The sequence below is a fragment of the Lathyrus oleraceus genome, chromosome 4, assembly GCF_024323335.1.
Source record: "Lathyrus oleraceus cultivar Zhongwan6 chromosome 4, CAAS_Psat_ZW6_1.0, whole genome shotgun sequence".
Lineage (NCBI taxonomy): Eukaryota > Viridiplantae > Streptophyta > Magnoliopsida > Fabales > Fabaceae > Lathyrus > Lathyrus oleraceus.
In genome coordinates, this window is record NC_066582.1 from 210,613,528 (window position 1) to 210,627,464 (window position 13,937).

Consider the following 13,937-nt stretch of genomic DNA (forward strand, 5'->3'; position numbering starts at 1 on the left):
GATTTTCTGAAATCGATTCGATCATAACTTGCCAACCACACATGGGAATTGAGAGTTCTTGGACTTTTTGGAAATGGGAGAAAAAGATCTTCAACTTTCATGTTGGGCAAAAATTCATTTGAAGCTTTTATCATGATGTAAGTTGAGGATCAAGACTTTCCATTTTTGGTAAGTTTCAGTTACAGGTCCAGTTTCCATTTCTGGAAATTTTCTGTTTGACTTCAAATTCTTCCATGATGAGGTTGGACATGATATATGAGGCTTGTATAGACATGAATGAACTCCTTCAAATCAATTCCATCCATCAAATCACTGATTAAATGGCCAGTTGACCAAGTTTGACTTTCTGTTGACTTTTCTAGGGTTTTGCATGATTGAACCACTTCTGATGAATTCCAAACCCTAATTCCTTGAGACTTTGATTCCCAATGATGTCCCAAGTTGTATGAACTCTTGATTATTGATCATGGTGCCCAAATTCTGCAAGAATGGCCACCATCCATTGCTTTGACTGACTGTTGACTGTCTTTGACCTAATTGTTGATAATTGCTTCAACTGCAAGCAACAAGGTTAGACTGACAATATTTTTGTACTTTTTTGGATGATAAACATATGAAAAGCAATAATATACAAATGCAAAAACATGCTTGGTGATCAAGAACCACACACACAAGGCAACCTACCCACTAGGAGGGAAGCAAAGGCATGCAATGATCCTTGAGGCTATGATATGAGATGATATGGGCCATGAGGGATCTTAGGGCCAAAATTGGGGTCTTACACACACCTCACTAATGTGAAAGTTAGTTGAGAGAAAGATAAAGAGAGTATTGGAGTGGAAAGGAAGAAGAAAGAGAATAATTAATATTGAATGAGATAAATTCTGTTATGAAGTGACTATTACAAAACTACGCAAGTAATTATTATATATACACAAATAATAACTAATTAACTAACTAAGTTTGAATTAATACACAAACAAATTTAAGCACCATCTAAAAAATGTTGAATTATTTACCTGACTCCCTGGGGTAGGGTAATATGAACCATAACTTCTTTCCCACAAAGAGGATGTTTTTATGCTATCTATTAAGAAGACAAATATTTAAGAAAAAAATAAAATATATATTTAGTTTGTAAATTAAATCATCAATGGCAAATTGACAAAATAGTACACTATCTTATCCAATAATCAACATGATTTTGGTTCGAAAATAGATTCCAATGTAAATATTTATTCCAACAATCAACATGATTTTGGTTCGAAAATAGATTACAATGTAAATATTTATTCTTCAAAATAAAGCTAAGAGATTAAAAAAGATATTTAACCATTTAACAAAATACATCCAAATACATCTATATATATATATATATATATATATATATATATATATATATATATATATATATATATATATATATATATATATATATATATATATATATATATATATATATATATATATATATATATATATATATATATATATATATATATATATATATATATATATTTACATTTTCCAGTTTTTTTAGATATATTTTAAGTTCTACGAAACGCCGCGTTTTGTATATTTCTTGGACGAATCCTTCTTCACGTGTCGTATACTCGTATTCAGGCATCTGAAAACTGAGCCTATCGCCGAACAATTCATCGGAGACTCCACACCGGCACCGTTAACAGCGACTGAACAGGTCCAGCTTATTCCCACTCCTTTTCAATTTATATATCTATATCTATATCTCTTTATCGATCCCTTAATCATTCTCACTACAGTACTTTATATAGTTGATCCAATTCATCTCGCGATTTACTTCATTTTCATAATTCGCATCTTTTTCCGAATCATTGATGTGATTTTATGAGCTATAAAGTTGATTTGAGTTATAATCAAGAAAATAACTCATTTATTCATCAATTTACTTGTTTGCAGAAAGTAACAAGATGATAAGAGCAGTGCTGGTGATGAACACGCAAGGGAAGCCTCGTCTCGCTAAATTCTACGAGTTTAGGGTCCATCTCTATTCAAATCTTTGCAAATGAGATTTCAATTTTTGGCTTTTAAATGCAATTTCATCACATTGTTTATATGTTGTGGTAGATCAGCCTGTGGAAAAGCAGCAAGAAATTATTCGAAATGTGTTTGCAGGTTTCTCTTTCTGATTCTTGGACTCGTTTTTTTTTTGTTTAGGAGTGTGTATGTATGTTTGGTTTTCTTTTCTAACTTGTTTTCTTATGTGAATTTTGTTGTTTTTGCAGTTTTATGTAGTAGACCCGAACATGTTAGCAATTTTGTGGATGCTGAGTCCATTTTTGGCCAGGTATTTTGTTCTTACATTTTGTACTTGCCGTAGTTTTGATCTTTCGGCTTGATAATTTTTCTATGGTAATTAACATTAATGAGACATTGGAATTATAAAAATTGTTGTAATTAGGGCTTTTTGTTGGCATTTTTTGTTGATACTGTACCATGTGTAAAAAGATTTTATACTATTGTCTTATCTTGGCATCTGTTTGAAAAAGCCGGTCTAGCAGAGCTAGAACGAAGTGTGGTTGGTTCTGTAGTGGTGGAAGGTTATTTTGAAATAAGCTGATTCTATAAAATTGATTTGGTTGAAAGTAAGTTATTGTAAATTGATTTGTGTTTGGACACATTCATGTTAAAATTGGTTAAACAATAAATTTGAGTGTACAAATTAATTCTACATTCAAAAGCTCCAATTTCTAGCTTCTAGTTAGAATCGATTTTGTATGCAAAGCCAATTCTACTCTAGAGCCACCGTACCTGTAAAAATCATTTCTACACTCTTAAAACCAATTTTGGCATCTCCAAAAGTGGAAGGCGACATGCACTAAGTTACCATGAACTTGTTATCAAATTAAGGTTAGAACTTAGCAGGACTAAATTGGGGGTGTCTATTAATAAACATGCACTAAGTTGCCAAGGATTGGTGTCTATTAGCCACCCATATTTTTCATCCTCCAATGGGAGTGTCTAATAAGATTGGTCCCTGTTTGGTAAAGCGACTCCCACCGGAGATGCTCTAATGTGGGGTATGCGCTTTGTTAAGATTTAATGACATGCTTTTTAAAGTCAACCACTGATCTCATATTTGAAATATACTAATTTTCTTATTTTCATATGCAACTAGGTTTTTTTTAATCAATCATATGCTTTTTCATGGCAATAATATTGATTCATCCTTATATTTGAAGAATGTAAGTTATGAATTCATTTGTTGTTTTCTTCTTCAGGATGCTCGACTTGTCTACAAGCACTTCGCAACTCTATACTTTGTGTTAATATTTGATGGTTCTGAAAATGAGCTTGCTATGCTTGATTTGATTCAAGGTAGGTTCTTTTACCATTCGGCGTTCTTGGGCTAATTTATTTGAATAATTTTACGTAGTAACGGGCTTAATTGCAACCTCTTGGTGTTCTTGGGTTTCAAGCTGTTTCTGTCTTGAGACGTTTCTTGGACTAATTACACACTTTTAGCTGACAAATAAAAGCCAGCATGATGTGACTATATTATATTGGAATAGTTACAACTACACCCACGTTGTAAGCTGACTAACTTAGGAAAATATATCATGCTTGCATTGCATTATAATCACAAATGACTTGAGTTATTTTTTATGGATGTTGACAATAATTATGTAGGGGGCGACCACGAGAGAATCTGTTTTTATATCTCTAGTAGGTTAAAGACTCAGGGTGATTGGAGTTTAACTATAGAATTGTGGTTCTAATTTTTAGAACCTTGTAGGTATGAAATTATAAACTATTCAAAACTTGGAAACTTAATAGGAGGTATTATAATAAAACTTAGTTGACAAGAGAGAAACTCTCTAGGACTTCAAACATTACCATGATATCCCAGAGCTAACTGAAATAAATAAGTTTCTGAACTGGAAACAAAACTATTTGGTTTACAAATGATGAGATGAACCAAGATCCGATGATGAGTTCTGATAATCGTTTTTGGATCCTGATGCTCCAATCCGACGGCGGTGGGGTACCTATAAACACTCTGACGCCATCAGTAATGGCCGAAAATGAGAGGTATTAAGGGTTAGAATAGTGTGTACGTGAAGTGGCCCCTCCCTCCTGCTTTTATAGCAAGGTTCTAGGGTTTTCGGAACCCTCAAACCTTTTGCTCCTTAAAGCTGTATAAGTGGACAGATGTCAGAAGATCCTGACAGGTTCTGTCTAACGGTTCTTAGCCCTCTAACAACTTTGATCAAGTGTCTCTCTAGTGAAAGTCCTTCTTAGGTTCTCTGATTCCAAAACCTTCTTTGTGGATAACTCCTTTGAAGGAGTGATGTCAGTAATTTGACGACAGTGAAATGATGTCAGTAATCCGTAACCCTTGATCCAATAATCCGTCAGCCTTTAGAACCCCTGGAGACGTGGTCTCTGTATGTCGCTGGAATTTGGCCGTACCATGGTTCCTAGGCCTTATGAGTTGTTTTGGGGCAGAGATCTTCTGGAGGATCCTCGAGGGGGCCCTTTAGACTAATTGGTCGATCCTCTTCCCAGGTTCCTGCAGGTCCAATAATGTGCTGGATCAAAGTGTATCTGACCTTGGCCCAGACCGAAAAAGTTTCTTATATAAAATTAAAATTATATAGTTCTGATTACACTCCCTAAGGGGGAGCCTCGGTACAACAGTTCGAGTTGTTTCCATGAGACCCACACACAAAGTAGGAGCTTTATAGTACCAAGCTTCCCTTTTCATGATTAACTTTTCATATCTTGAACTAAACATCCATTGGTATTCAATGTCGAATGTGAAGTAAACCTTGAGAGAAGTACAAAAAATTTAAAATCTGCTACATATCATATATGACCTGTAAGCTTGAGAGGTTTAGAAGTGTCATAACATTGTTTAAAAGAGTGAATGTTATTAAATAACAAAATTAGCATAGATCAAAATGGAAAAGAGTATGATCAGGTTTACCACTTAATGTGATGAAAAGATAATGCTCTTGATGGTGGTTCCCATTATTGATCATCCCAGTCTCCTGTCCTGTAGACTTAATGATGTCATTTAATCCACATATATAGTAGACCAAACATCATGGGATATGGCTTCTTTTCGTTGTTTTCGTACACCATAAGCATGTGGAAGAACTTCTCTCTACAATTGCAACTTACATTTTAGAATGTTTTATTGAGAAAAAGTTCTGGGGTAGGTAAGTTGTTGGTTCTCGCAGATACATACATATCGCAGAAAATGCTGTTAATTCTAATGCCAATTTAGCACAAAACCCCCAACATGATTTGAATTATTATTTGTGCTCACTGTTTTTGAGGTCATTTTGCAATTTTCATTTTCTGCTATGTGAAAATTTACCATGTTAATTGTCTATTTAACTTTTGATTCAGTTATTGTATTTAGCCATTTCGACAATATTGCATATTGTATAAGTATTCTAGAGGAATAATTATATGCATTACGTAATACCCATCATACTTCGTTACCTTCTCTTACATGATCATTAATTTTATGGGGTGGTTTGCTTATCTTGTCCTTCTCTTCCTTCAGTCTTTGTTGAAACACTGGACAAATGCTTCAGAAATGTATGTGAGCTTGATGTTGTGTTCAACTATAGTAAGGTTGTATGCTTTGTTCCCTTGATTATCAATCATATATTCCATATCAGTTTTCATAAACTGAATCTATATAGCAATTTACTGTATAGCACCGAATGAGTTAGAAACTCTATATTATGATATGGGCTTTTTAAATTCTTCAACAATTATTTGTTTCAAGTCTCAAGCTGCCCCTCTTTAATAAAAAAATTGACGACATTTATAACACCTTTTCACTAAATTTGGGTTGTTTTGGAAGTGTCCTGTTTTTGGGAAATAAGTTCACTCTTTGGCTTAATAGCTCACTAAGCAAAAGTATCAATACTTAGACCCAAACAATATTTGCAGCTTAAATTTCCATTTATGTGATCCTTAAAAATGAGTTTGTCTGCAGATGCATACTATACTAGATGAGATTATTTTCGGAGGCCAGGTGTTAGAGACAAGTTCAACTGAGGTTATGAAGGCTGTTGAAGAAATATCAAAGTGCTCTCTCTTTCCTCTGGTTTTTAAAATTGTTATTCCTTTTCACATTATAGCGATGAATAGGAAGTGCTCCATCATTAGTTAACTAGAAACTAAAGATTTATCACTTTCTGCATAAAAGCTTAAATGCTTTTCAAGCAAATAGAACATATGATAAGTCAAATTATTTTACAATTAGTTTTGTGTTAATTTTGCATTTTGTGGAAAACATGTGCTAATTATTATATCCAAAGCAGGCTTGAAGCCGCATCCAGTGCAATCAATCTTGTTTCGAAATCTGTTTCTAGTTGGAGGTCGCGGTAGCATGATTCCACTTAAGCATATGGAAGGAACTGCTTTCACATATGCAAGAGGTATGGAAGTCGAAGCATCTCTGATTAGGGAAGTCAGGTTGAATGCAATTCTGTTCTTCTAATTGAAGCAAAAACTGACACCCTCAATCAGTTTAGTTGACCATGGTTGCTGCTGATATTTTCATGATAGGGTTAGTTAAGCAATTGGTTAATTTTTATTTTCATACCTTTGTTGGTCGAAAGGAACCCTGTACAACTTTACTGTGCCCTCAACGTTCCCAATAGATCCCAATTTTTGTTTACTTATTTGGCTGCATTGACTTGAAATGTTAACCCTGTATAAATATGTCCCTACTTATTGTATTTATGAAGAATATTGGGTTTCCTGTATCATATAGTGCTTAGAATCAATGCATCATAGTACAATCGTCAGCTTGTCTTGAATGATTATAGGTTCAAGTTTTCTAAAATTTACGTACAGCATCTGCAAATTTGTGCCACTATTAATATAATTTGGTACTCCTTCTGGACTCAATTATAGTAAAAACTGTGTCCTTTTCTTGGATCAACTTATACTACTATGACAGTGTGACACATGCAAAGGGTAACAAGTATTTGGCAAAAGGAAACAAAAGCTGTTATGATCGAAGGAACCATACCTTGATGAAAGGAGTGGTTCCTTGGTATTAGATGTTGGTTCGCAATGCTCCTTTCCAATTTTGGGTTGCCTTCACGCATGAACTCGATTTTGGCGTGTCTCCTTATGAGTGCCCTCGTTCAACCTTGTTCTAGCTCACCAAGAATCAGTCGGTCCAAGAATACTACTACTACGTGGAATTAACGACTTTGACAAATTGGGTCCGTCGTATTAGTTCAGATGCACTGTTGGATTGTTTCCTCAATGGGCTTAAAATTGATATCCAAAGTGACGTGTTGGCTCAAGGCCCTTTAACGCTCACTAAAGTCATGTCACTTGCAAAATTGTTTGAGGAAAAATACCAGCCCAAGGCCAAATCATATTTTCCTTTATCTCAATTACGATCCAATTCAAATCTACCTAACCCGAACCACAATACCAACTTTCCCCCTTGTTACCCACACCAAATTCCCAGCCCATCACCCAAATAAATTGTAACCCTAACGTCAAATAGGTCTCAACTACAAAAATGCATATTGGCGGTGAAAAGGGCCTTTGTTCCACGTGCGACACCAAATTCATCCTAGGTCACCATTATCCCAATTGCCCGTAGTTATTGTTAATGGACGATGACAACCCACCCAATACCAACCCACCTGACATCACAAACCTCTCCCTCGAACCACACCCAACCCAAGAAAGAGATGACATATCACATCATTTATCCTTTAATGTGTTGAAGGGTGCACCTGGAGTAAGAATGACTCTTTTCCAAGAAAAAATCACGAAGCTCATCGTTTAGATCTTGCTCGACAATGGTAGCTCAGACAACTTCATCTAACCACCCACTGTTCACTTTCTTAGATTACCATATCAGAATGTTACTAATTTTAGGGTTATGGTAGGGGGCAGTAACTCTCCCACCTGACATCACAAACCCCTCTCTCGAACCACACCCAACACAAGAAAGAGATGACATATCACATCATTTATCCTTTAATGTGTTGAAGGGCGCGCTTGGAGTAAGAATGATGTTTTTCCAAGGAAAAATCACAGAGCTCATCGTTCAGATCTTGCTCGACAATGGTAGTTCAGACAACTTCATTTAACCACGCATTGCTCACTTTCTTAGATTACCATATCAGAATGCTATTAATTTTAGGGTTATGGTAGGAAACTATAACTCTCTCATGACAAAAGGTTTTATTAAACGATTGGAAGTGCGAGTGCATGGCCAAACATTAGACTTATCGGTTTATTTGTTGCTCATTACAGCCGCGAATGTAGTGCTTTGGTGGCATGGTTTGCAATATTAGCGCCTCATAATGATGACTACAGTTCTCTATCCCTTAATTTCTACCTTAATAACACTTTTGTCACACTATTTAGAGACAAGCAGAGCCTTGCTCTATCAACTCAATTTCATTAGTTGCGACGATTGCATCATACCAACGCCATTGCAGAAGTTTACTCCTTGCACCCTCAACCTACTTGGAAATACCAGTAAGAAATTGTCACATTTTTATCAGACATGCGTCCTGAATTACATAATGTACTTATCAACTGCCAGGATGTGTTTGCCAACCCGTATGGGCTACCTCAAAATCAATCACATGATCACGCCATTCCATTGTTATAAGGAAGCAAACACGTCAAGCTATATCGTTATCCGCATAGTCAAAATACACAGATTGAATTAATGGTTGCAGACATGTTAGCTCAAGAAATTATACAACCTACCCGAGTCCCTTTTAAGCAAGCCCTGGTGTTATTGTTGAAAAATAAAGACATTACATGGCAATTCTGCACTAATTACAGGGCTTTGAACACTATCACAATCAAGGATACCTTTCCGATTCCCACAATCAATGAATTATTAGACGAGCTACATGGAGAGACGCGTTTTTCAAAACTGAATTTGAGCTCTAGTTATCACCAATTTTTGGTGAAGGTTGAGGATAGACGCCACATTGCGTTCCACACTCATCAAGGGTTGTATGAGTGGCTTGTGATGCCCTTCGGGCTCATTAGCGACCCTCATTAGCGACCTTGCTGCATTTCAGAGCCCAATTAACTAGGTATTTCACATCAATTTACGCAAGTTGACATGCCGCAAGTGCACGGTTGTGCAAAGTAGTAAAATATTATCGAACCATAATGACCGATTGATTGAGTACCGAACTCTGTTTTATTGTTGTATATCTAGAGAGACCAAAATTCCAGATTTTGAAAAACAACTTATTTAAAAAGCACTTTTAAGAAAAATAGCTTAAATAAAAATAATTTAAAATATGATGAAACAAGCAAGTCTTAACTAACGCCTCTGCTAAATTTCAGAGCCCAATGAACTACGTATTTTACCTCCAGTTACGCAAGTTGACACACCGTAAGTGCACAATTGTGCGAAGTAGTAAAAGATTATCGAACCACAAGAACCAATGGATTTAGTACCGAACTCTGCTTTATAGTTGTCTATCTAGAGAGACCGAAATTTGGGATTTTGTAAAACAACTTATTTAAAATGCATTTTTCAAAAAAACAGCTTAAATAAAAATCACTTAACATATGATGAAACAAACAAGACTTAGGGTCACGATTCTTCCTCTAACATCTCCGTATGATCCAATTCACTTCTATTACGAGAATTCTGACCAGATTTAGAAAAATACATATATGTGGACAACATCTGCTTTCGCTAGTGTGTTGTCCTATCTATGACGAATAATGCGTCTGCTTTCTCACAAACGACTTATTCGTCAAGGATTCTATACTTTTGCATAACTATAAAAATGTGACGTTTCTCAATCTCATCCAAGCCCTTTTGTTGTATTGGACTCGATTGTTTAAAAACCTACTCTCAGGTAAAAATATATATCCTTTCAGACTACGATCAGTACCTGAAAACTCCTTATTTTCGTACAAAGGTTGGAGTGAAAAAATTTGGGTATTAAAAAGAACGTGAATAAAACTCTCGTAATCGACTTGTGATAGATCACACGGATAGTCATGAGATAATCCTCATGACTCTTAGTGCATATTGGACTACTCACTCATGGCGAGTAACAACACAATCAGAGCAATGTTCATAATCGAAATCATGATAAACAACTGAAATAGTATAAAAATTGCAATGAAAGCAATAAACAAAACCTGAATGATAAGGAAATAACTTGAATTAAACTTGATCTAGTGCTCCAATGGAGACTTGAGTACAAAGTTTCGAAAAGTAAAAATACGAGAAAGACTATAACAAAAACTAGATTCCTAAACTCAAGACAAATAATGAGTTTTATGGAAAAAATTTAAAGGTGGAATAAAATCCAATTGATCAATGGCAATAACATCAGAAAATATTCATATTCAAAGATGCAAAAATTCCAAAAATAGTAGCAATCGAGTCGGAAAAGGAAACAAATCCGGGAGAAGCACACCTGCCTGCTACGGCCCGTAGCAGTTGCTACCGCTGTCCGTAGCAGACCCCTGGATTTTGTATGACACTTTCTCAAAAGATAGGGGGCTAGGGTTTGGCTACTACAATCCGTAGCAGGTGCTACGGTCCCCCGTAGCAGCCCTTTGGAAAATTTATGGAGAACTTCCGACTTTTGCCTTTTTTTTGCATTTTGCTTCATTTTTATTTCTCTTTTTCCCAAGATACTTCTTAAAGCCTGGAAACCATAAAAAAACATACTACCAAACGTAAAACATGATAAAAAAGAAAGTAAATTGAATGAAAACGGGAAAATAACGAAGTAAAATGACTAATAAAAGCGATGTGAATCCACTTATCGAACTCCACCAAACTTAGACTATTGATTATCCTCAAGCAATAAAGCTTGCTTATGAATTTTTTTGGATCAAGCGGTTCGGTGATGGAAAAGCTTACGAAAATGAAACTACAGGTACTCGTACGTGAATTTTCGTTTAGATTGGCTAAGATACAGTTCTCTCGGTAATTACTTGACGACAAAGGCGTTTATAAGAACATTAACCATAGTGAAACTACATACCTAGGTTTCATTTTCAGACTTCGCTCTAAATATGCTTTTTACTTAAGTCTCCTTTTTCAATTTTTTCTTCCCTTTTCAGTAGGACAATCAAATTAAGACATTTTAGAATTATTATTATCATCACATGCACAAGACTGATTGAGAATTTTTGTTTAGACGTCAGATAAGCAACAATATCCTTCTTTATTTACCGATGAAATTTCACACTTTTTGTGTGTTTATTTATTTTTCCACTTTGGGACGACGTTTGGGGTTCAACCATCGTTAGACTGAATAATCCGGTGAGGGTCACCCAATTTAGAAGATGTAGTTTCCTTTTACCGTCTTTTAATCATTTTAATGCTAAAATTATTTTTCTCTCAACTAATCACGCATGCATGTGAGTTTAAATTATGCCTGCATGTTATTATAAACTAATTAGGGAGTATTTCTCATAATCCAAGTACTATGGTACAAATCTACACTTTGGATATGCATCTTACTTTGGGGAACTTTGGGTGTTTGAGTAATATCTATGTTGTCAAACTTTCTTGGTGTCCCTAGACTTAGCCTCTCATCCCTCTAACTCTATATACTTTTCTGATTTGCTCATGACCAAAGTTTTTTCAAGATTTTTTTTTGTCCTAATTCGGGAAATTTACCATTTAAATAGCCTCTCACCGTGACTATTGTAAAAAAAAATCATGATTTATTGCAATGGATCTAATTTACCATTTTTAATTTTAATTTTTTTTTAAGTTTTCTTTGGCTGTTTGCATTGAAAATTAAAATGAGAAACGTTATTTCTATCTAATTTTGTTTTAACGGGTTATAGTGAACTTATGAATCTATATTCGGTCAAACATAAAAGAATATTTTTTATAAGAGAAAATTAATTTTTAAAATTTATTAAATAATTAATATGTCTAGTCTATTATACAATTTAGATATATTAATTATTTAATTTATAATTTTTTTTCCCTTTATATATAAAATCGGAGATGGTTTAAAATAAAGTTTTTTTGAAATATTTTACATTTATAAGATATGTAAATCTTAAAATGAGGAGTTTTTTTTAAGATCTGTACATTTGAAGATGTGATTTGAGTTGGAAAAATCATTTATCAATTTTTTTTGAACTTGTAGATGTTTGATCAAAATGACTTTTTTTTCTTTAAGAATAATGAATTTACCAAACAAGTGTGAAAATAGGATGACAAGTCTAAAGAATAAAAGAAAATGTTCAAGAAGATTTTTTTTCTCTGATTCTATGAATTGTGAATGCTTTTCATTTGTTTTTCTTAATATATCTTAAAAGATGAATAGGATGAAAGATAATATAGTTAGCTAAATTACAACTTTGAATTATACGTACTGAATTTATTTAAAGAATATAATACCCTCATCCTTATAATAATATGAAAAATGTTCTTTCCATTCTTATGGATGCTTCCACATCACTATAAAAAGTGAGTGTCTGAAGTTGCATCTTCGAACGCTACATGTTTTAGTCATTTTTCAGATCATATTGAAGAGCCATATTTTTTACGTAAAAATTTAATCCAAAAATGCATCTTCGCATGTGAAAAAATGCGTCTGAAGATGCATTTTCCTAAACACAATTTATTCAAAAGTTAGTGGGATGGTCCGAAGATGTATCTCCGAACGTTTTTCTTTAATATCTCGTGTCAGACCCTTCCCTCTTCCTCCTCCTTTATTTTTCTCAAAATTTCTAAAAAATAATCATTTGAGCTATGCAACGATTTTACATCTGCATCCTATCAATCAAGCTTATATCATTTGATCTCTTTCCAGTATCTCATAACATTCAACTGCTCTTTCTCATTAATCAATTTCTTTTGGTAAGTTATTCAAATTTTCATATCTTTTTATGTTTAGATTTTTAGTTAGTTTTTTTAGGATACATTAGTTATTTTAGGTTCATTAGGTAGTAATGTAAAAGAAATTGATAGGTTGTTAGAACATGAATTGAGATTTTTTTGGGTTTGTTAGGGCAGAAATGGCGTATTTGCCATGGCTGAGACAATCACATGTTTGTTCGGAGATGCAAAACTGCCCGAGCGAGTGATGCGCCAGTTTGACTACTTGCAGATTATTCTAAGATCTCCCCATGAGTCCACTTCTCCAATCATGCACCGCAGAGATCTACATGCGATACTTGATAATTTTGAGAGTCATCTGGTACCAGAGGAGTAACGTTGGGAGCTATCTCATGTACATTGGGCTTGTGCTTAGGGGTACTTGACATGGTTCTATAGGGTGTCACACCCTATCATGACACTAGACACTCCTGGAGAACCACCTAGGTCAGATGACCAAGAGGTACTTGAGGTTCGAGATGAGCAGGAAGAGAGTGTGACAATGGTATGTCAGCATGTTACAGAGATGGATAGAGCAGAATTCTTTATGGATGACAGTCCCTAGTTGTCTCTAGTGAAGCACATGGTTTCTGAGTTACGAAATGTCATGCAATACAAGTGGCAGTGGAGGCAGGCAGTTAGACATACCCAGTAGTTTATATTGGAATGTATTATTTTTGGGGGTATTTTTGGATAAATGTTATGTATGAATTATCTTGACTTTTTGGTCAATTGTGTTGTTCTGATATGATTCAGGAAGGATTTAAGAGATGTATCTCCGAAATAAACCCCCTTTGTATTTATCATATTTTCAAAAACTTTCAAGGGACATTTCGGAGATGCATCTCCGAATACACCAGATACCATATAGAGATGCATCTCCAGACCATAATTTATTCAGAAATGTGGTGAATATCAAAATAGCACTTTTTAATTGTTATTTGGATGTTTTCGAAGATGCATCTCCGGATGCCTAAAAGTCAACTTCGAATTTTCATGGGTGTGGGAGGCACCACCAATAATGGAAAGAGCATTGCTCTAATAACATACC

At 34.7% G+C, this 13,937-nt stretch overlaps 1 protein-coding gene across 1 annotated transcript; it reads left to right on the forward strand.

Moving 5' to 3' along the window:
* Positions 1 to 1,537: 1,537 nt before the first annotated feature.
* Positions 1,538 to 6,815, forward strand: LOC127074569 (AP-3 complex subunit sigma). The gene is made up of 8 exons (XM_051015893.1): positions 1,538 to 1,699; positions 1,939 to 2,018; positions 2,112 to 2,154; positions 2,265 to 2,326; positions 3,261 to 3,357; positions 5,558 to 5,628; positions 5,999 to 6,090; positions 6,327 to 6,815. Exons 2-8 carry the CDS (start codon positions 1,950 to 1,952, stop codon positions 6,391 to 6,393), a joined length of 501 nt encoding a protein of 166 aa, XP_050871850.1. The 5' UTR covers positions 1,538 to 1,699; positions 1,939 to 1,949; the 3' UTR covers positions 6,394 to 6,815.
* Positions 6,816 to 13,937: the final 7,122 nt, after the last annotated feature.

Coding starts and splice junctions, on each gene's coding strand:
- LOC127074569 (XM_051015893.1), top strand. CDS start 1,950: ATGATAAGAGCAGTGCTGGTGATGAACACGCAAGGGAAGCCTCGTCTC. Junction 2,327..3,260: donor CTGAGTCCATTTTTGGCCAG/GTATTTTGTTCT, acceptor TTTCTTCTTCAG/GATGCTCGACTTGTCTACAA. Junction 6,091..6,326: donor GCTGTTGAAGAAATATCAAA/GTGCTCTCTCTT, acceptor TATCCAAAGCAG/GCTTGAAGCCGCATCCAGTG.